General features: G+C 42.1%; 1 protein-coding gene across 1 annotated transcript in view; it reads right to left on the bottom strand.

Annotated features, from left to right (window-relative positions):
* Positions 1 to 1,972: 1,972 nt before the first annotated feature.
* The window catches only part of LOC133420902 (uncharacterized), a 30,697-nt gene continuing 12,004 nt past the window's right edge, over positions 1,973 to 20,665 (bottom strand). The window contains exons 5-6 of the mRNA XM_061710783.1: positions 18,664 to 18,783; positions 1,973 to 2,190 (exon numbers count right to left, since the gene is read on the bottom strand). Of these exons, the coding sequence (XP_061566767.1) occupies positions 1,973 to 2,190; positions 18,664 to 18,783 (338 nt within the window). The remainder of the gene's footprint in view (positions 2,191 to 18,663; positions 18,784 to 20,665) is intronic.

The following is a 20,665-nucleotide window of genomic DNA, read 5'->3' as shown; positions in this document are numbered from 1 at the left end:
AAGATTTTAATGATTTTTTTTTCAGATAAGTGAATAATAAACATGAATTTCATCTGATTTTAATTCATATCCAACAAGACACAGTGGCAATCTTCATTTAGCCTTCTGTCCAACATCTGCTCATCAATTTAATGTTACATTTAGATCCAAAACTCTGGAATGACTTGAATGTGTCGCTGAAGTCGACATTATATTTTACCTCCTTCAGAAAGTTATTAAAAACATCTTATTCTGTCTTAACCTTCAATGTCTTAACCTTCAAATGTCCGTGTTCTCTTTTACATTTATATTTATAATTTTAAAAGAAATGTGTGCTAAATAAATAAATGAAATTAATGAAATTAATCCCACATCAAAAACCTAGTGAGGTTATTCACAATTGTTGACTTGCACTTTACACAACTTATACTGAAAATCTAAAAAGTCATTTTCTTATCAAATTATGTTTATTCAAAAACAAAACATATTAGTTACAACGACGTGAAACTGGTTTTAGTTTACAGATAAACAGATCTGTTTACTGATCTAGAAAAATGAAGAAACCGTTTCATACTTGTGTCACTTTGGTCCAAATGATTACTTATAAAACTAAAACCTTTATTTTCTAACAAAACAACAAAATCACTTTGAGTTCCACATAAACAAAAGCACGCAGTAATATTCATAATTACAAAGTTTTCATGAAAAAGCATGTTTTACAGCATTTTACTGAAAAGAAGAGGGGGGGCAAAGGTATTTTCAACGTAGCCTTACAATAAGATGTTTTGTGTATAGATTTAATAATATGTAATAGTATGTATTATTGAATAATACATTCAATTTATTTAAGGCGCCTTTCAGGCCACTCAAAGTTACTAGAGGAGCTAAATAACTGCTTTGTTAGCCCCAACAAACAGGTTTACAGCTCATTGAGCTCCTTCACTGGGAATTCTTCCGGTTTTTCTGTTTTAAAAGCGTGACCCCTCCGCCAGGATGTTTCAAGGTAGTACAGCAGATTAGTGAAACAATACTTCACTTTGGTAGAGAAGCATAACATTTGGCACAGATTCTCTCCAAGGTCTAACTCTTTTGGAAAAAGGCACATGCCACTCAAAATTCCAAGATGGTGTTCCCTAAAATCCAAGATGTCTGCCCGAAAATGTGCTTTTTCCTTTATAACTCGAAATGCCTTGGTTTTAAGCCCCATATATATTAAAGTTTAATATAAAGTTGGGTATTGTGGACATTTTGGTACCAAGTATATGTCTGTATCCAATACAGTTGTGAGATATATACCCGGAAAAGTGAGAATTTTGTAAGATTGATTGTTGTTACGAGAATATGGATTTATGAAAATGTTACTCTCATAACCTGATACTTTGCACAAGGACTCCAAAATAATCCAAACACTAATCCAAATAATCCAAACACGCAGGTTTAACTAAGCCGGATAGGCAGACAAAGCAGCGCACTGGTCCAGGTTGAGGGTTGAAAAAAAGGCCGCCATCTTGAAATTTTAAGCGGCCTGTGATTTTTTCAAAAAAGTAGCCCTTTGAGAGTATCTGTGCCAAATTTCATGCTTCTTTACCAAAGTGAAGTATCATTTCACTAATCTGCTGTAGCATACTAGTACTATAACAACAATCAATCTTACAAAATTCTCACTTGTCCGGGTATATACAAGTTTCTATATGCTGTATCTCAAGAACTGTATTGGATACAGACATGCACTTGGTACCAAAATGTCCACAATACCCAACTTTATATTCAGCTTTAATATATTTATGGGGCTTAAAACCAAGGCATTTCGAGTTATAAAGGAAAAAGCACGTTTTTGGGTCGGACATGTTAGATTTTGGGGCCGCCATCTTGGAATTTTGAGTGGCATGTGCCTTTTCCCTAAAGAGTAGACCTTGGACAGTATCTGTACCAAATGTTATGCTTCTTTAACAAAGTGAAGTATCGCCTTGAAACAATGAGTTAACCTGCTGCACTAAGGAAACTGGGAGGGAGAGGAAGACAGGGAGAAACTGTCGAAGGGGACGACGGAGGAGGAAGTTGGAGGGACGACAGAGGAGGAAGCTGGAGGGACGATGGAGGAGGAAGCTGGAGGGACGATGGAGGAGGAAGCTGGAGCGTCGTTGCTGAGAAGCTGGTGGCCCCAGGCGTCGTCCAGGTATATCTCCACAAACGGGTCGCTGGAACAAACCGCTGCCAAAACAAACAAAACACCTGAGAAATACGTGGAAACTGCGTTTATTCTTCACGTGTGATTAAATGAGTAAATTAGAGGACCCTGTTCCCACTCCTGTAAAAGTCGTCCAAAACGCCTATCCAAGTTATACCCAAAGTAAATTGAAAGCTGTTCTTGAACCGTTTGAAGTTCAGAGATGGTTTAGGTCTCTTTTGAAAGGTAACAGTCTGAAGTTCTTCCCCCAACTGTCAGAATCACTGTAACTACTACTATAATTCAGTAATATCAGTTTGAACACACTGAAATAGAAGGTTTTTATTTCAGCCGGAAATGTGTTTTGTAACCAGATGTCTGCAGATGAATTTGTGACTTATTGGTTTTAAAACACACTGAAGCCTTATCTAGTGCAAGTTCAAATTTGATATCAACACCACAAAAAATGAGTATTTTACACATGTTTTTGTAAGACTACGTCTTACAAAGAGTTTTATCACAACAATTATGTCCTATGGGCATAACTTTTGAACCGTTGAATATACAACGTACAGATCTATATCGTTGTGTTCAGCATTTCATTTGCTATACAACTGCACCATCTTCTGGGCGAATGCTGCAATTGCCGAGGTTTTTCTCATGACAAAAGCCGGACGTGCTCGTCCCGCCCCAACACAGGCGCTCATTCGCTATGAGGGGACAGGAAGCTCTTGTATGGCCGGATGACCTGTCAATCAAATGAGAGTGTACGCTCCATTTTAGCATCGCGGTCTCCTGTCTGAAAACGTGCAGGACGGAGGAGTTACAGACGTGTAAAGAAATAATAACGTGCTTCTCCGGCGACGGTCGAGATGAAGAGCGGCTGTTTGTGGATAATTACTGGTATAATACATTTATTTTGGACTAAATACTTTACTGTATAGGATCTAATGTACCCTTTCTGAGTGTAATCAGATGATTTTTGGGGGAATATTTTTGCCTGGACTGTTCCAGAAGCCTCAAAGGGTAAGTTACGTCATCTGCGCAAATCTTTGTTTGTTTGTTTGTCGTGTGGATATGTACCAGCTGCTATGATTATAACCTGAAATGGTTTATATTGCTGGAATCACATGAATCTTAGCTTTCTAAGCAAGATTTGTAAGGTTTGTATAAGATTTGTAAGATTTGTAAATGACCTAGTTTTGTAAATTTTGGAGTGAGTGTGCACCAGATATGGGCTGGACGGAGCGGCAACAGTTTGCGGGAGAAACATAAAAATAATATTTTAGAGGAGGAAGATTTTTTTTTCATTATGCACTTTGAGAAAAAAAAGTTGAAATGTCGAGAATAATGTTGAAGTACAATTTCGAGAAAAAAGTCGAAATGTATTTCAACTTTATTCTCGAAATTTCGACTTCATTCACGAAATTTCGACTTTATTCTTGAAATTGTATTTCAACATTATTCACGACATTTTGACTTTTTTCGCGACATTTCAACTTTTTTCTCAAAGTGCAAAATAAAAAAAAATCTTCCCCATATTTTTCTCCTGCATGGCCCTGATACTCTTCCGTAATCCTGTTCTTCATGACTGTATGACTTTTTCACTTTTTCATTTGCGCTTGTTTTCAGTCAGCCCGTGGGGGAAAATCCCCTCAGTTTACTAATTTTATTTTGTTATGATTCAAAGCTGGAGTGAATTGAGGGCATGTGACCTCTGAAATTAAACATGAAGTGATGTTTTCTGATAATGTTCCAGTGGCGGATGACTGGAAACACTGACAGAAATCTCTTATAAATCAAAACTGCAAGCAGCTTTTGGTCGGGCCCTCGCCCCCGGGTTCCACCACATTCTTGGTCAATATCACTACAAAGTACCTTTGGTGTTCCCATCAAAGTCCTCCATTTATCATGAACATAGAAAATAACAAAATTCTGAGATTTTGGTATCAATGACCAAACATTTGCGATGAAAAGTCTCTTTACAAGGATTTCCACCATTTTATACAATTTTCTTTCATTCTGTGTAGCTAATTTTATCACGCCCGTCATGCTGCTCCGCTAACTCCAGTGAATGCAAAAGGTGCTCAAAGCACACAACATTGAAATACTCTTATATTTCATTATTTTTCTTCACATGTTCTTCAATAAAACTAGTAACTTTGATCAACTTTATTCCATTTTTGGAACAATTTAAAAAATGTCAGTGTCCCTGAAATTGCTGTCTATATGTGGTTATGATTGACCATTAAACAGATCAACTGATGTAATTATTGAAATCATCAACACCATGTTGTCTGTCTTAACTAGGAGTTCACCCGATTAGACTGCTGTCATACCATTGAATAAAGGACAAAACGATAACAATCATCCCATAGATATGGGCAGTGCTTAATTTGTGGGGGGGGGGGGTTCGGGGGGGGGGGGGCTCAAATTTTTTGAGCATAATGCATTTATAATGCATTTAAATGCATCAATCTGGTGCACTTTGGAAAGCTAGAATGACAATAATAGGGTGTCTGCTGCCTCAACTTACCTTGGAAACATAGATCCGGAGCTTCTCTACCAGGCTAAACTTATTCTCCGCTACTCTGTTTGTGTGTGAGCACAGAGCATGCACAGCCTTCACCGCTGATTGGCTGTTTCCCGTGCCTGTCTCTGTGTGTAACCAATCAGATGGTGCTGTGGGCGGGACATTGCTGGACAAAGTGCAGTGACTGCAGGCAGAGAACGGCTGCATCAGCCCCAAATTAACGCCGTTTTAAATTGTACAAACACAATATTGGTATCATTGGAAAAGGAAAAATGTCCTCTTAATTTTGGGGGGGCTGAGATCAAATTTGGGGGGGCTTCAGCCCGTTTTTTTTTATTTGTAGTGAGAACATAATCCACAGCAACCAACACAAATCCGTTCATGTGTATGTGCTCCGCGGCGCAAGGAGCACATTGATTGTGCTGCAGCTGCCCTCATCGCCGCTTGTTGCTTTTCTGATTCGTTTTGAAGAATCATGCAACTCTTCCTTCTTTTTTGAAAAAAGACAGTAAATTCAGCTGTCTTTTTGACATGTTTGCGTTGCTCGCTGCTGGCTCCGCAGATCCAGCAAATTTCCAAAGTTTTTTTGGTCGGGGGCGTGGTTTGCTGGCCCATCTTTTCATTGCATCAACAAATCTCCGACTCTTTCAAATGACGTTAAATCTTTATAAACAACATGAAATTCTTGGGATTTGTTCTGTAAATGAATTTATGCATATTATTATTTTTTATACATTAAAAAACTTTTTTATATTATTATTGTTTTATATATATACGTGTAAAGGACCGTATTGGGCCAATTTGTTTAGTTGATACATTTTTTCTTTATGATAAAGATGGGATTTGTTATGAGTATAATTTCAGTTGATTATTCTTTGGATGTGTCTTAAAATTGCAATTTCTTTCATATATATTGTATTTTGTATTTATTTGATATGATTTGGATGTAAATTGACCGGAAATCCGCCCGCATGATTGAAAAGGTCCGGTGGGCGGCCCCGCGGCCTTGATGATCAGCTGGCTTCGTGGCAGCCGGGTACACAGAACTTCCCCGGGCCTGTCATACAGGATCGGGTTTTTGTCATCTGTGGCTCTGTCCCGGTCAGTCTATACATTTTTGGTGTTAATGGTGACGAATAGACAATCACCCTTTCAGGGCCTGTTTGTGCGAGAGGAAAGCAGTTTTTGTTTTGCATTCCTTGGAGAGCGCAGCGAGGTACGATGTTTGTTTTGTTTTCTGGTTGTTTCCTTTGACAATTTGATATAGTTGTGTATGTTTTTAACATTGTATTATTAAATTAAGAACTGTTTAATTTATGAGTTTTTTATACGCGCTGTGGAAACTAGTTTTATGAATTGTTTGTATCCTTTTTCTATATAGTTTTCACGGTGTCGTAAGGACTCTGTCGGCATGATTCTGGATGCGACTTCAATAAAACAAACCTTACGCATCAGTCGAGACTCTCTACCTTTCTTCAAATCCAAGGTCTGCTACAGTGAAAACTCGGCGTGGTGAGTGAAACGTCAACGGCGTGAGCAGCGAACCCAGCATGGTGAGAGACGGTGTTTAATAAATGCACCCGACGAACTGAACCTTGAAAAGGATTATTCCCAAACGGACTGAAAAGGGTGGAATGGACTTTCAGAAAACAAATGTAACAATTGCTTAATGATATTTTGAATGTGTTTGCCACGTGAAAATATTCAAATGTTTGTGATTGAAACTTGATTTTATATGGACGGTCTATGTAAATGATGAGCAGTTAACTGATATGTTGACCTTGTGAAATCCGATGTTAATAATTTTTGGATTAAATCGTAGTCTATGGTAAAGATTTAGCCTATTGAATGTTAAATAGTGAGCTTAATTCTCCTCAGACTACATGATTCGGTTTTGTTTCTGGTAATACATTTCTGTAGGGGGTTTTAATGCTTAAATCGTAACCTGAGCTACATTCATATTATAGTTCATTATTTTGCATTTAGTCAAGTCAAGTGATCAATCATATTAAATAATGTCATCAAAGGAGGGAAATCAAAATGAAAAGCCTAATGACGCACAAGAACCGACCCCTAGTGGCCGTGAGCGGCAGCTCACAGAAAAGGGTAAACAAATGCGTGAAGCAGGAGCTAAATGGCACATAACGGCATTCATAAAGGCTTATGAATCCTGGAAGCAGATGGCTAAAGAAGCCAGGACAAAGCTTAAGAAATTCTGTGTCAGGGAGGATTTGGAAGATATAAACAAACAAGTTCAAGGTGGATATGATCGAGTAAGCCAAAATTACGGACCACTCCTGCGAAACTCTCTTAATACTCCTGACATTATACAGAAAATGGATTCTTGTAATACGCTGACTACAGAGATCGCTGACCTCGTGAGTAGACGACTGGACAGAGGCCTTAATCAAAACACCTTTAACCCTGAAACTGAGAAACAAAGAGTGAGAATGATTTTAAATCGAGATGATCATGGGTCGATCTTTGGCGGAACTAACACCGAGACTGTTTTTGATGAAAGGGAAGATAACTTGTCAGTCATTTCTAGAGCCTCAAAACGAGCAGATGCAGAAGCAGATCTTGCAGCTAAATGCGAGCAAGCAAAAGCAATGCTGGAGATACAAGTCCAGCAAGCCAAACTTAGCAAACTGGAGAGTGATTGGAAACTCCATGAGTCACAACTTTTGGTACAATTAAAGCAAAAGCAGGCGGAAGTTGACTTGAAATTGCAAGAGGAGAAAACAAGGTTGAAACTGATGGAAGTCGAAATGGATGTTAAAGTGGCTGCAGCTCGTGTTCAAACATACAATCAAATTGAAGGGGATGCTGCTGATGAGCCTTACAATCCAGACCCTGTTAGAGTGACTCCGCCTATGAATTTGAATAGTCATCTAGACACAGTAGCCATCTTTGCTGAAACAATCGCAAATTCACTCTCCTTAAATCGCCTTCCTGTTCCTGAGCCTACCACATTCGCTGGGGATCCTTTGAAATTTGTGGACTTTAAGGTGTCATTTACAACTTTGATTGACTCTAAACCTATTCCTGCAAGCGAAAAAATGCTGTATCTGAAAAGCTACCTTGCTGGTGAGGCACGTAAAGCTGTAGAGGGATTCTTCTATCGGAGCTCTGAAGATGCTTATAAAGGTGCCTGGTCTGTTTTAAAGGACAGGTACGGCAATCCATTCGTTGTTCAGAAAGCTTTTCGAGATAAGCTGATGAAATGGCCTAAAATAGGTCCAAACGACCCCCTTGCTCTCAGAGATTTTTCGGACTTTCTAAAAGGCTGTGTAGAGGCCATGCCTCATGTTAAAGGGCTGTCTATCTTAAATGACAGCGAAGAAAATCATAAGCTTTTGAAGAAGTTACCAGACTGGGTTGTGCGCAAATGGAGCAGAATTGCTGTGGAAGAGCTTGATAAATCTGAAGAGTATCCAAGCTTTGAACACTTTGCTGAGTTTGTGCAGAAGGAGGCTCGCATAGCCTGTAATCCTATTGCCTCACCCTTCTTGTTTAGCGCTAGATCATCAGATGATACATTTCCCAAAGGAGTAAAGTCCCTTAGCACTAATGCCCAAGCTAAAAATCAGACATTCAAGATGTCAGAACATTTTTCTGACTCTGTTCCTTAGTCAAGGCTACCATGCATTGTCTGTAAGGAAGAGCTGCATGGCATCGCTAAGTGCCCTCTCTTTGCATCTCAGTCAATGGGAGAAAAAAGATCATTTATACATCAAAATCGTCTTTGCTTTGGATGTTTACGCAAAGGACACTTTGCAAAGGAGTGTAGAACTAGACATATCTGTGGAGTGTGTGGTCGACGACATCCCACTTGCCTGCACATGGTGGGAGAAAGGCAGAGTGGAGACACAGCAGAAGATGCTCCCACAGAAGAAGAACCAAGTACGGAAGTTCATGAAGCTCTGTCACATAGACTCATCCGTAAGGCGTCTGCCACTTCTAGTATCGTCCCAGTCTTCTTGTCATTCAATGGAGACCCTCAGAAGGAAATTCTCACATACGCTCTTCTTGATACGCAGAGTGATTCATCCTTTGTCTTGGAAAGTCTTATCAAAGAGCTAAATGTTATGACCCGACCACTCCAGTTAAAACTCAGTACAATGATTGCCATAGATACAGTAATACCAAGTCAAAGCGTCTGTGGTTTGCAAGTTCGAAGCTTTAATCGTGGAAACCATTTGCAACTACGACAAGCATACACACGTGACTTTATCCCTGTTGATACGTCCTCTATTCCAACAAAGACCACAGCATTGCAATGGCCACATCTCAAACATCTTGCCAACAAGTTGCCAGCGCTTCAAGAATGTGAGGTAGGGCTGTTGATTGGATACGACTGTCCTTCAGCCTTAGCACCCCTTGAAGTTGTTAGAGGCAGTGAGAATGAACCATTTGCACAGAAAACTGAGCTGGGTTGGAGTATAATAGGAGCCGCAAATCCTCACCTCGACAGGCAAAGGAAGATCAAAGTCCTAGAAACCACCATTGAGGAATCCCAATGCAGACACCAGGAGCTGGCTCAGAAGAGTCTGCAGCACGAGGAGGAAACGAGAGCTCTGGAAGAGGACTGTGAGATCAAGAGGGAACGTCTCCTGATGCTCCACGAGGAGCTGACTGAGCAGCCTGCCCTCAAAGAAAGCTTCCTGCAGGATGATCAAGAGGAAGATGAGGAACCTGCCCGTGGTTCTGAGATTGCCAAAATGCTGGAGCTGTCTAGAGCCAGTCAAGATGACTCCAGTAATGGCGAAGGAGAAGAAAGAGAGATCAGCGAGGTAACAGCAACACTTGATGATCTTCAAACCCAGAACACCATGTCGCAGGATGAGCTCACTCTGATCAGTAATGTGAAGGGTGAGCTTGAGGCAGAGCTGGAGAGAGCCAAAGAAGACTTTCAAATGGGAAAAGAGGAGCTGGAGTTCAAAACCCATGAGATGCAAATGGCCATGGCTGGTGCTTCTACTGAAGGTGTAATGGTCATTGATCATGACCGGCAAGATCAAGATGTAGAGCCACTTACCAGTTCAACCCAAGACCAAAACTCCCAGCACAGCGAGGAGCATCAAAACCTGAACCAGGAGTTGAGAAACCAGTGTGAGGAACTGATCAGAGAGCAAAACACTGTCATAGCGGAGTGTCACCACACGGGGGACATGCTTTGCACCGTAGAGACGGAACTGGGTGAGAAAACAAAGGACTTTGTTGTACAATATCAAGCCCTGAAGAAACATGGAGCTAATAAGGTACGACATCTTGAGGATGAGATTGAACAGCTCACTCAAGAGAGGGATGAGCTGCTGGCGAGGATGAGTGAGGTTGTTGAGGAGAAAAGCTCACCATCATGGAGAGAGCAGTTCAAAAATTGGTGCTGCTCCTGGAAAGTGAACAATGACATGGGAAACATGCGTACGCAGACATGTACATTTGGCCCTTAGCATAGTAAACCATGTTAATTTGCACGTTTTAAGGATTAAATGGTCCTGAAGACTTAAATCATTCATAAATATGGAAAGGTTTCGGATTGAATGATTGGTGGGAGTGTAAAGGACCGTATTGGGCCAATTTGTTTAGTTGATACATTTTTTCTTTATGATAAAGATGGGATTTGTTATGAGTATAATTTCAGTTGATTATTCTTTGGATGTGTCTTAAAATTGTAATTTCTTTCATATATATTGTATTTTGTATTTATTTGATATGATTTGGATGTAAATTGACCGGAAATCCGCCCGCATGATTGAAAAGGTCCGGTGGGCGGCCCCGCGGCCTTGATGATCAGCTGGCTTCGTGGCAGCCGGGTACACAGAACTTCCCCGGGCCTGTCATACAGGATCGGGTTTTTGTCATCTGTGGCTCTGTCCCGGTCAGTCTATACATTTTTGGTGTTAATGGTGACGAATAGACAATCACCCTTTCAGGGCCTGTTTGTGCGAGAGGAAAGCAGTTTTTGTTTTGCATTCCTTGGAGAGCGCAGCGAGGTACGATGTTTGTTTTGTTTTCTGGTTGTTTCCTTTGACAATTTGATATAGTTGTGTATGTTTTTAACATTGTATTATTAAATTAAGAACTGTTTAATTTATGAGTTTTTTATACGCGCTGTGGAAACTAGTTTTATGAATTGTTTGTATCCTTTTTCTATATAGTTTTCACGGTGTCGTAAGGACTCTGTCGGCATGATTCTGGATGCGACTTCAATAAAACAAACCTTACGCATCAGTCGAGACTCTCTACCTTTCTTCAAATCCAAGGTCTGCTACAATACGAGAGGTGCCGGATCTGCCCAAATAAGTCCCGGAACACAGGGAGGCCAAAATCGAGAGGTGCCGGATCCTGTTCCGGCAGGATCCTGCACAAATTAACCCCTGGATATGGGCCAGTAGGGCCCTACTCTACCTACTAGTAGGCGCAGGAGGCTGTTATCGCCCCTTTCTATGGGGAGCCCCATGTTATTAATGCTTGCTATGGAGCTCACACCTCATTATCGCCCCTTTCTATGGTTAACCCCATGTTATTAATGCTCAGTAGGCACAGAAGTTTTGTTGTGAAGCTCACACCTCACCTCCCTTTTTTATGTATTTAGCTAGAATTTTAAAACCTGAACAATAGAATTCAATGTAAAATCCCGGATCTTGTCCATTAAAAATAATACTTTTTGGAACATAGTGTAACGACCACAGATAGATAAGGCCTTGCCCGCCTGGGCAACACATCAGCATTTGGCCGACTTGTTAGTGCAGTCGACTGTGGTCTGGGAGACTGGTTAGTGCAGTTGACTGTGGTCTGGGAGACTGGTTAGTGCAGTTGACTGTGGTCTGGGAGACTGGTTAGTGCAGTTGACTGTGGTCTGGGAGACTGGTTAGTGCAGTTGACTGTGGTTCGAGACACGCTCTGGGCACGACTTGTTCGCCACAGTATTTTCCTCATTGTGTTATGGTTTTCTTTTAATATCTTTAACATTTCTAAACACAAAAACACAAAAGTGTCCTTGATAATTCAATAATACAATAGGTTCATTTTCTAGCCATAGAAAAGGGCGATAATGAGGTGTGAGCTCCATAGCAAGCATTAATAACATGGGGTTAGCCATAGAAAGGGGCGATAACAGCCTCCTGCGCCTACTAGTAGGTAGAGTAGGGCCCTACTGGCCCATATCTATGGATGATTGTTATTGTTTTGTCCTTCATTCAATGGTATGACAGCAGTCAAATCGGGTGAGGGGTTGGGTCAACTGCTACAAATACATCAAATTCCTGCCTTACATTTTACAATTTTCATCAATAAGGCCCGAGCACTGACAGTGCGAAGGCCCTAATGTATCTGTAGGAATTTTTCTCGTTTTTATTTTTATTTTTCTGACGAAATGAGGGCCTTTTTTCCCCCTAAACGTGCCCCAAAAGTCACCAAATTCTGCATGCAAGCCAGGCCTGGCAAAAAAAATTATATTTAATGGTTTGCATTAATGGGCGTGGCCTAACGGCTCAACAGCGCCCCCTAGAAAACTTTGTGCCTCAAGCCCCACAATACGGTTTGACGTACATGCAGGAAAATCGGCACACACCTGTATCTAGTAGCAAATTAAAGAAAAGTCTCTATGGCCGAAACCCAACAGGAAGTCGGCAATTTTGAATTAATCGTGTAATTTTGGCGCAATTTATACCATTCCTTCGGCAGTTAATACGGCCCGAACCGTAACGTGCAAGACTATAATAGTTAGTCCCAAATATAGCTTGGTGGTAGATATGCTGCTATAGGTCTATGCTGCAGGGGGGACCGACATGATCCGCTGGGCGGTGCCTCTCACCCTTATTCTCCTCTCCTTTTCCCTGCCTCTCTTCTCCATTACCATTTTTGTTTATTATAAATATCTCATAGCTATCATTTTTGTCCATCGTTCCTGTAGTTTCTTGTACCGGCCGCCCTTTTTTCTCTTTTGTGCATGTTTGCAGGCCGGAGCCTCGGGAGCTGCGTTCTGGCCTGCGGTCCCGGTCCCCCCCCCCATCCCCGGTCATCCCGTTGCTGCTTCCACCTGCCTACGTGGATGTCTGCTGTTTGCCGCTGACGCCCCCCCCCCCCCCCTCTGGTCATCCCATTGCTGCTTCCACCTGCCTGCTGTGCTGCTGACGCCCGCGACTCCCCCACTCTGGCCTTCGGCAGGAGGGTCCCCCCTTATGAGCCTGGTCCTGCTCAAGGTTTCTTCCCTCCTAAAGGGGAGTTTTTCTTGCCACTGTTTGGCTTAAGACTTTTCTCCCACTATGGGAGTTTTTACCTGCCATTGTTTATATAATAATTGCTCGGGGGTTTATGTTTATATTCATGTTTATGTTCATGTTCTGGTTCTCTGGAAAGCGTCTAGAGACAACATCTGTTGTATTAGACGCTATATAAATAAAATTGAATTGAATTGAAACGTGCACCCAGGTGTGTTATACATCAAAATGTGCGTCTCCATCCTGCGACTACGCGCATTACTTTTCTCTTTCAAAAGCGTTACCGTGGCGACGCTAGACACCACAAAGCGCACCCCCTCTTATCTGATTGGTCCATATTTGATAGTTCCTACTTTCTGCCATAACCTTTGAATGGTTTGACATAAAGACTGGTGGGTGGTGTCATCGGTTTTGAGTTCTTCACCTTAATTGGTGCAAATTAGCCCCGCCCCTGCTTCTGATTGGTCGATATCTGATAGTTCCTACTTTCTGCCATAACTTTTGAATGGTTTGATACAGAGAGTCGTGGCTGGTTTCATTCGCTAAATGTCCAGGCCTGAAGAATCTACATGCAAGTCATACAAGCTTCCACTGCAGCCTGGACGTGCACAAGGGTGGAGGGCCCGTTCATCGCTGCTTGCAGCTTTAATATTTGTTTGTAGTTGGGTGTCTTCAAGCTTAACGTGTCCAGACTCTCATTTATTATTTTTAGACTAATCAGAAATTTAAAATATATTTGATAATCAGTATACAGTCACCTTCAACACTCAATCCCTTTGCTAGCTGAAGACCCAACATGTGCATATTAGAAGCTAAAAGTAGCAATAAACATCCACCTTGTCATAGTCCACCCTGTCATCGATGTTTCCATGATGGAATGGACCATGACAGGGTGGGCACATCTAAATTTTTTCAACATTGTGATATATTTACACAAATAAAACAGTGTTACACATATAACACATGACAGCAAATGGTTAACTGGTCTGTAGCAGAAGTTTGGAATATTCGCCTTTTAGGTTTTTTTTTAGAAAATCTGAGGTGTCTAAGACGATGCAAACCATAATAAAAAGCATATTTCCTGTTGCAGGTGGCGCTACAAGTGTTCCTAAACATTACACTGCTGGTGTTTTCAGACTTGGACATATGCACCAACTTTTGGTTTTGTAATTTGTGCACTTTTCTTGGTGTATCTGGTAGGCCTGTGTTGAAAAAATCAATTTTCCGTTTCTAAATCGATTCTCATATTAATCCCTAAAAATCCATTTGTATGTCTGAAGATCGATTTTTTTAAATCATTACATTACAACTTTTGGTATTTTTTTGTTTATGCCCAAAAAAAGGAATGTTTTGTGGGACACCAGAATAACTGGTGCCATATGTTTGCCTTTAAATATGTTTAATTGCATACATTGTCTTTATTTCATTACTTTATATACCGTCTTGGGGTTATATTTGCATAAAATACTAAAAATCAAATTCTCAAAAATTAAAAACCGAAATGGACGGAAACGAAATGTGGGAAAAAATAAAACTGATTTCCTGCGTCTTTGTTTCCTCCTTGGATCTGTTTGGTAATTCTGCTCCACAATGTTTCTGAAAGCAGTTCTATCAGCATTCTGGAGCTGATTGGTCCTTCCATTCTGGAGCTGATTGATTGGTCCTTCCATTCTGGAGCTGATTGGTCCTTCCATTATGGAGCTGATTGGTCCTTCCATTCTGGAGCTGATTGGTCCTTCCATTATGGAGCTGATTGGTCCTTCCATTCTGGAGCTGATTGATCCTTCCATTCTGGAGCTGATTGATTGGTCCTTCCATTCTGGAGCTGATTGGTCCTTCCATTCTGGAGCTGATTGATTGGTCCTTCCATTCTGGAGCTGATTGGTCCTTCCATTATGGAGCTGATTGGTCCTTCCATTCTGGAGCTGATTGGTCCTTCCATTCTGGAGCTGATTGGTCCTTCCATTATGGAGCTGATTGGTCCTTCCATTCTGGAGCTGATTGGTCCTTCCATTATGGAGCTGATTGGTCCTTCCATTCTGGAGCTGATTGATCCTTCCATTCTGGGAGCTGATTGGTCCTTCCATTCTGGAGCTGATTGGTCCTTCCATTCTGGAGCTGATTGATCCTTCCATTCTGGAGCTGATTGGTCCTTCCATTCTGGAGCTAATTGGTCCTTCCATTCTGGAGCTGATTGGTCCTTCCATTCTGGAGCTGATTGATTGGTCCTTCCATTCTGGGAGCTGATTGGTCCTTCCATTCTGGAGCTGATTGGTCCTTCCATTTTGGGAGCTGATTGGTCCTTCCATTCTGGAGCTGATTGGTCCTTCCATTCTGGAGCTGATTGATTGATCCTTCCATTCTGGAGCTGATTGGTCCTTCCATTCTGGAGCTGATTGGTCCTTCCATTCTGGGAGCTGATTGGTCCTTCCATTCTGGAGCTGATTGATTGGTCCTTCCATTCTGGAGCTGATTGGTCCTTCCATTCTGGAGCTGATTGGTCCTTCCATTCTGGGAGCTGATTGGTCCTTCCATTCTGGAGCTGATTGATTGGTCCTTCCATTCTGGAGCTGATTGGTCCTTCCATTCTGGAGCTGATTGGTCCTTCCATTCTGGAGCTGATTGGTCCTTCCATTCTGGAGCTGATTGATTGGTCCTTCCATTCTGGAGCTGATTGATTGGTCCTTCCATTCTGGAGCTGATTGATTGGTCCTTCCATTCTGGAGCTGATTGATTGATCCTTCCATTCTGGAGCCGATTGGTCCTTCCATTCTGGGAGCTGATTGGTCCTTCCATTCTGGGAGCTGATTGGTCCTTCCATTCTGGAGCTGATTGATTGGTCCTTCCATTCTGGAGCTGATTGGTCCTTCCATTCTGGAGCTGATTGATTGGTCCTTACATTCTGGAGCTGATTGATTGGTCCTTACATTCTGGAGCTGATTGGTCCTTCCATTCTGGGAGCTGATTGGTCCTTCCATTCTGGAGCTGATTGATTGGTCCTTCCATTCTGGAGCTTATTGGTCCTTCCATTCTGGAGCTGATTGATTGGTCCTTCCATTCTGGAGCTGATTGGTCCTTCCATTATGGAGCTGATTGGTCCTTCCATTCTGGAGCTGATTGGTCCTTCCATTATGGAGCTGATTGGTCCTTCCATTCTGGAGCTGATTGATCCTTCCATTCTGGAGCTGATTGATTGGTCCTTCCATTCTGGAGCTGATTGGTCCTTCCATTCTGGAGCTGATTGATTGGTCCTTCCATTCTGGAGCTGATTGGTCCTTCCATTATGGAGCTGATTGGTCCTTCCATTCTGGAGCTGATTGGTCCTTCCATTCTGGAGCTGATTGGTCCTTCCATTATGGAGCTGATTGGTCCTTCCATTCTGGAGCTGATTGGTCCTTCCATTCTGGAGCTGATTGGTCCTTCCATTATGGAGCTGATTGGTCCTTCCATTCTGGAGCTGATTGGTCCTTCCATTATGGAGCTGATTGGTCCTTCCATTCTGGAGCTGATTGATCCTTCCATTCTGGAGCTGATTGATTGGTCCTTCCATTCTGGAGCTGATTGGTCCTTCCATTCTGGAGCTGATTGATTGGTCCTTCCATTCTGGAGCTGATTGGTCCTTCCATTATGGAGCTGATTGGTCCTTCCATTCTGGAGCTGATTGGTCCTTCCATTCTGGAGCTGATTGGTCCTTCCATTATGGAGCTGATTGGTCCTTCCATTCTGGAGCTGATTGGTCCTTCCATTATGGAGCTGATTGGTCCTTCCATTCTGGAGCTGATTGATCCTTCCATTCTGGGAGCTGATTGGTCCTTCCATTCTGGAGCTGATTGGTCCTTCCATTCTGGAGCTGATTGATCCTTCCATTCTGGAGCTGATTGGTCCTTCCATTCTGGAGCTAATTGGTCCTTCCATTCTGGAGCTGATTGGTCCTTCCATTCTGGAGCTGATTGATTGGTCCTTCCATTCTGGGAGCTGATTGGTCCTTCCATTCTGGAGCTGATTGGTCCTTCCATTTTGGGAGCTGATTGGTCCTTCCATTCTGGAGCTGATTGGTCCTTCCATTCTGGAGCTGATTGATTGATCCTTCCATTCTGGAGCTGATTGGTCCTTCCATTCTGGAGCTGATTGGTCCTTCCATTCTGGGAGCTGATTGGTCCTTCCATTCTGGAGCTGATTGATTGGTCCTTCCATTCTGGAGCTGATTGGTCCTTCCATTCTGGAGCTGATTGGTCCTTCCATTCTGGGAGCTGATTGGTCCTTCCATTCTGGAGCTGATTGATTGGTCCTTCCATTCTGGAGCTGATTGGTCCTTCCATTCTGGAGCTGATTGGTCCTTCCATTCTGGAGCTGATTGGTCCTTCCATTCTGGAGCTGATTGATTGGTCCTTCCATTCTGGAGCTGATTGATTGGTCCTTCCATTCTGGAGCTGATTGATTGGTCCTTCCATTCTGGAGCTGATTGATTGATCCTTCCATTCTGGAGCCGATTGGTCCTTCCATTCTGGGAGCTGATTGGTCCTTCCATTCTGGGAGCTGATTGGTCCTTCCATTCTGGAGCTGATTGATTGGTCCTTCCATTCTGGAGCTGATTGGTCCTTCCATTCTGGAGCTGATTGATTGGTCCTTACATTCTGGAGCTGATTGATTGGTCCTTACATTCTGGAGCTGATTGGTCCTTCCATTCTGGGAGCTGATTGGTCCTTCCATTCTGGAGCTGATTGATTGGTCCTTCCATTCTGGAGCTTATTGGTCCTTCCATTCTGGAGCTGATTGATTGGTCCTTACATTCTGGGAGCTGATTGGTCCTTACATTCTGGGAGCTGATTGGTCCTTCGATTCTGGGAGCTGATTGATTGGTCCTTCCATTCTGGAGCTGATTGATTGGTCCTTCCATTCTGGAGCTGATTGGTCCTTCCATTCTGGGAGCTGATTGATTGGTCCTTCCATTCTGGGAGCTGATTGGTCCTTACATTCTGGGAGCTGATTGATTGGTCCTTCCATTCTGGGAGCTGATTGGTCCTTACATTCTGGGAGCTGATTGATTGGTCCTTCCATTCTGGGAGCTGATTGGTCCTTACATTCTGGGAGCTGATTGATTGGTCCTTCCATTCTGGGAGCTGATTGGTCCTTACATTCTGGGAGCTGATTGGTCCTTCCATTCTGGAGCTGATTGGTCCTTCCATTCTGGGAGCTGATTGGTCCTTCCATTCTGGAGCTGATTGGTCCTTCCATTCTGGGAGCTGATTGGTCCTTCCATTCTGGGAGCTGATTGGTCCTTACATTCTGGAGCTGATTGGTCCTTCCATTCTGAGAGTTGATTGGTCCTTACATTCTGGGAGCTGATTGGTCCTTACGGCTTCATTAGCTGCAATACTAGCTGTTGAATCTCAATATAATACTAGTAGGCTATTCATATGTTGCAGAACTACAGTCATATAATTCATGCAACAGCTGAAAAAACAGTTTTAATAAAACTAACCCAAATCAATATCGGATTGAATCGAATCAAATCTTGATAATCAATTTTGAATGTTAAGAATCGGAATCGAATCCATTCGATTCTTGACATTCTGGCTTTAAGATCCACAGCTGCTTCAAAACAGCCTGCAGCAAATCACTGGGTAAACATAAGTAACAATACAGTTTATTTATCCTCCTTCAGAACTTCAACACCTGACGTTCAGCTGCTCAACGAGGGAGAGCCAGCGTGTGGGACTGTTATCTACGTTTTAAGGAATGTCCCGTTGTGATCTTACATGGGTTGTTGTTGTTTTCATTCTGCTGTTCCTCTGGAGCATCAAAAAACCAGTTGGCACTACTCAGAGGGTCAATGATGCCGTCAGCTTGGTGGGAGTCTGGCTGCTCCTCAGGAGCTGCTGAAGAAACAGAAGAGAAGGCAACAACGATTAGTCCTGCCCAATACAGACAACAATAAAGAAAGTGTATAAGAATTACACTTAACTTGTATCACGTTTTTAACGCTGTTTTAACAGTGTTTTAATGGTGTTTTGATGATTTTTAACACTACTTTGACGGCGAGTATTTAACCGTGTTTTCTAGTATTTAACGTAAGTTTGAGTATTTAACCATGTTGTTTGCTGTCGCCATGACGACGGAGGTGGCGTAGCGGATGTGAAATTATTATTTTTAGCAAAAACCACAAGCGTTTCCTACTTACCGATCATAAGTGGTGCATTAACTTAACCAGACCTTAACCAGAGTGTCGTTCAGCCACAAAATATCATTTTTAATTGCTTTAATTGCAGAAAGACTGAGTGTCAGAAAGACTGAGTGACAGAAAGACTGAGTGTCAGAAAGACTGAGTGTCAGAAAGACTGAGTGTCAGAAAGACTGAGTGACAGAAAGACTGAGTGTCAGCGTAAACTTTCAGTTTGAGCAACTGGAAAACATCTCAAATGGGAAAGAGCTGTTGTGTGATCGACTGTACTCATAGATTTAGCAAGAAATCTGAGTTATCGTTTTACACTGCCAAAAAATACGCTTAAGAGAGACAAATGGATCGCACCGAAACGTGAATTTGTGGTTCCCATTTTGTATCAGGTAATGTTGGATTTTTGGGTAGCTAACGTTAAACGGTCAAATCATAAAGTTCGGTGTCCTCATCACTTTAATCTCACCAACAAATCCTGCCTTGAAGTCGGACCAAGCGTCAAGACTTTTGTAAGCCTTCAAGCTTTGCTTCGTGTATTTCCCCGGCGTAGAAATTAAGTACATATAAATATCAGGAAACTGGATTGGTGGCCAAATATTAATGTCCATGGACCACTGGTTCTTGGTAACTGTACCAAATATTAATGTCCATGGACCACTGGTTCTTGGTAACTGTACCAAATATTAATGTCCATGGACCACTGGTTCTTGGTAACTGTACCAAATATTAATGTCCATGGACCACTGGTTCTTGGTAACTGTACCAAATATTAATGTCCATGGACCACTGGTTCTTGGTAACTGTACCAAATATTAATGTCCATGGACCACTGGTTCTTGGTAACTGTACCAAATATTAATGTCCATGGACCACTGGTTCTTGGGGTAACTGTACCAAATATTAATGTCCATGGACCACTGGTTCTTGGAAACTGTACCAAATATTAATGTCCATGGACCACTGGTTCTTGGTAACTGTACCAAATATTAATATCCATGGACCACTGGTTCTTGGTAACTGTACCAAATATTAATGTCCATGGACCACTGGTTCTTGGGGTAACTGTACCAAATATTAATGTCCATGGACCACTGGTTCTTGGAAACTGTACCAAATATTAATGTCCATGGACCACTGGTTCTTGGTAACTGTACCAAATATTAATGTCCATGGACCACTGGTTCTTGGGGTAACTGTACCAAATATTAATGTCCATGGACCACTGGTTCTTGGTAACTGTACCAAATATTAATGTCCATGGACCACTGGTTCTTGGTAACTGTACCAAATATTAATGTCCATGGACCACTGGTTCTTGGTAACTGTACCAAATATTAATGTCCATGGACCACTGGTTCTTGGGGTAACTGTACCAAATATTAATGTCCATGGACCACTGGTTCTTGGTAACTGTACCAAATATTAATGTCCATGGACCACTGGTTCTTGGGGTAACTGTACCAAATATTAATGTCCATGGACCACTGGTTCTTGGGGTAACTGTACCAAATATTAATGTCCATGGACCACTGGTTCTTGGTAACTGTACCAAATATTAATGTCCATGGACCACTGGTTCTTGGTAA

This window comes from Cololabis saira, chromosome 20 (assembly GCF_033807715.1).
Source record: "Cololabis saira isolate AMF1-May2022 chromosome 20, fColSai1.1, whole genome shotgun sequence".
Taxonomy (NCBI): domain Eukaryota; kingdom Metazoa; phylum Chordata; class Actinopteri; order Beloniformes; family Belonidae; genus Cololabis; species Cololabis saira.
The sequence above is the reverse complement of the archived record's forward strand: the minus strand, read 5'-3'. Positions and strand labels throughout refer to the sequence as shown.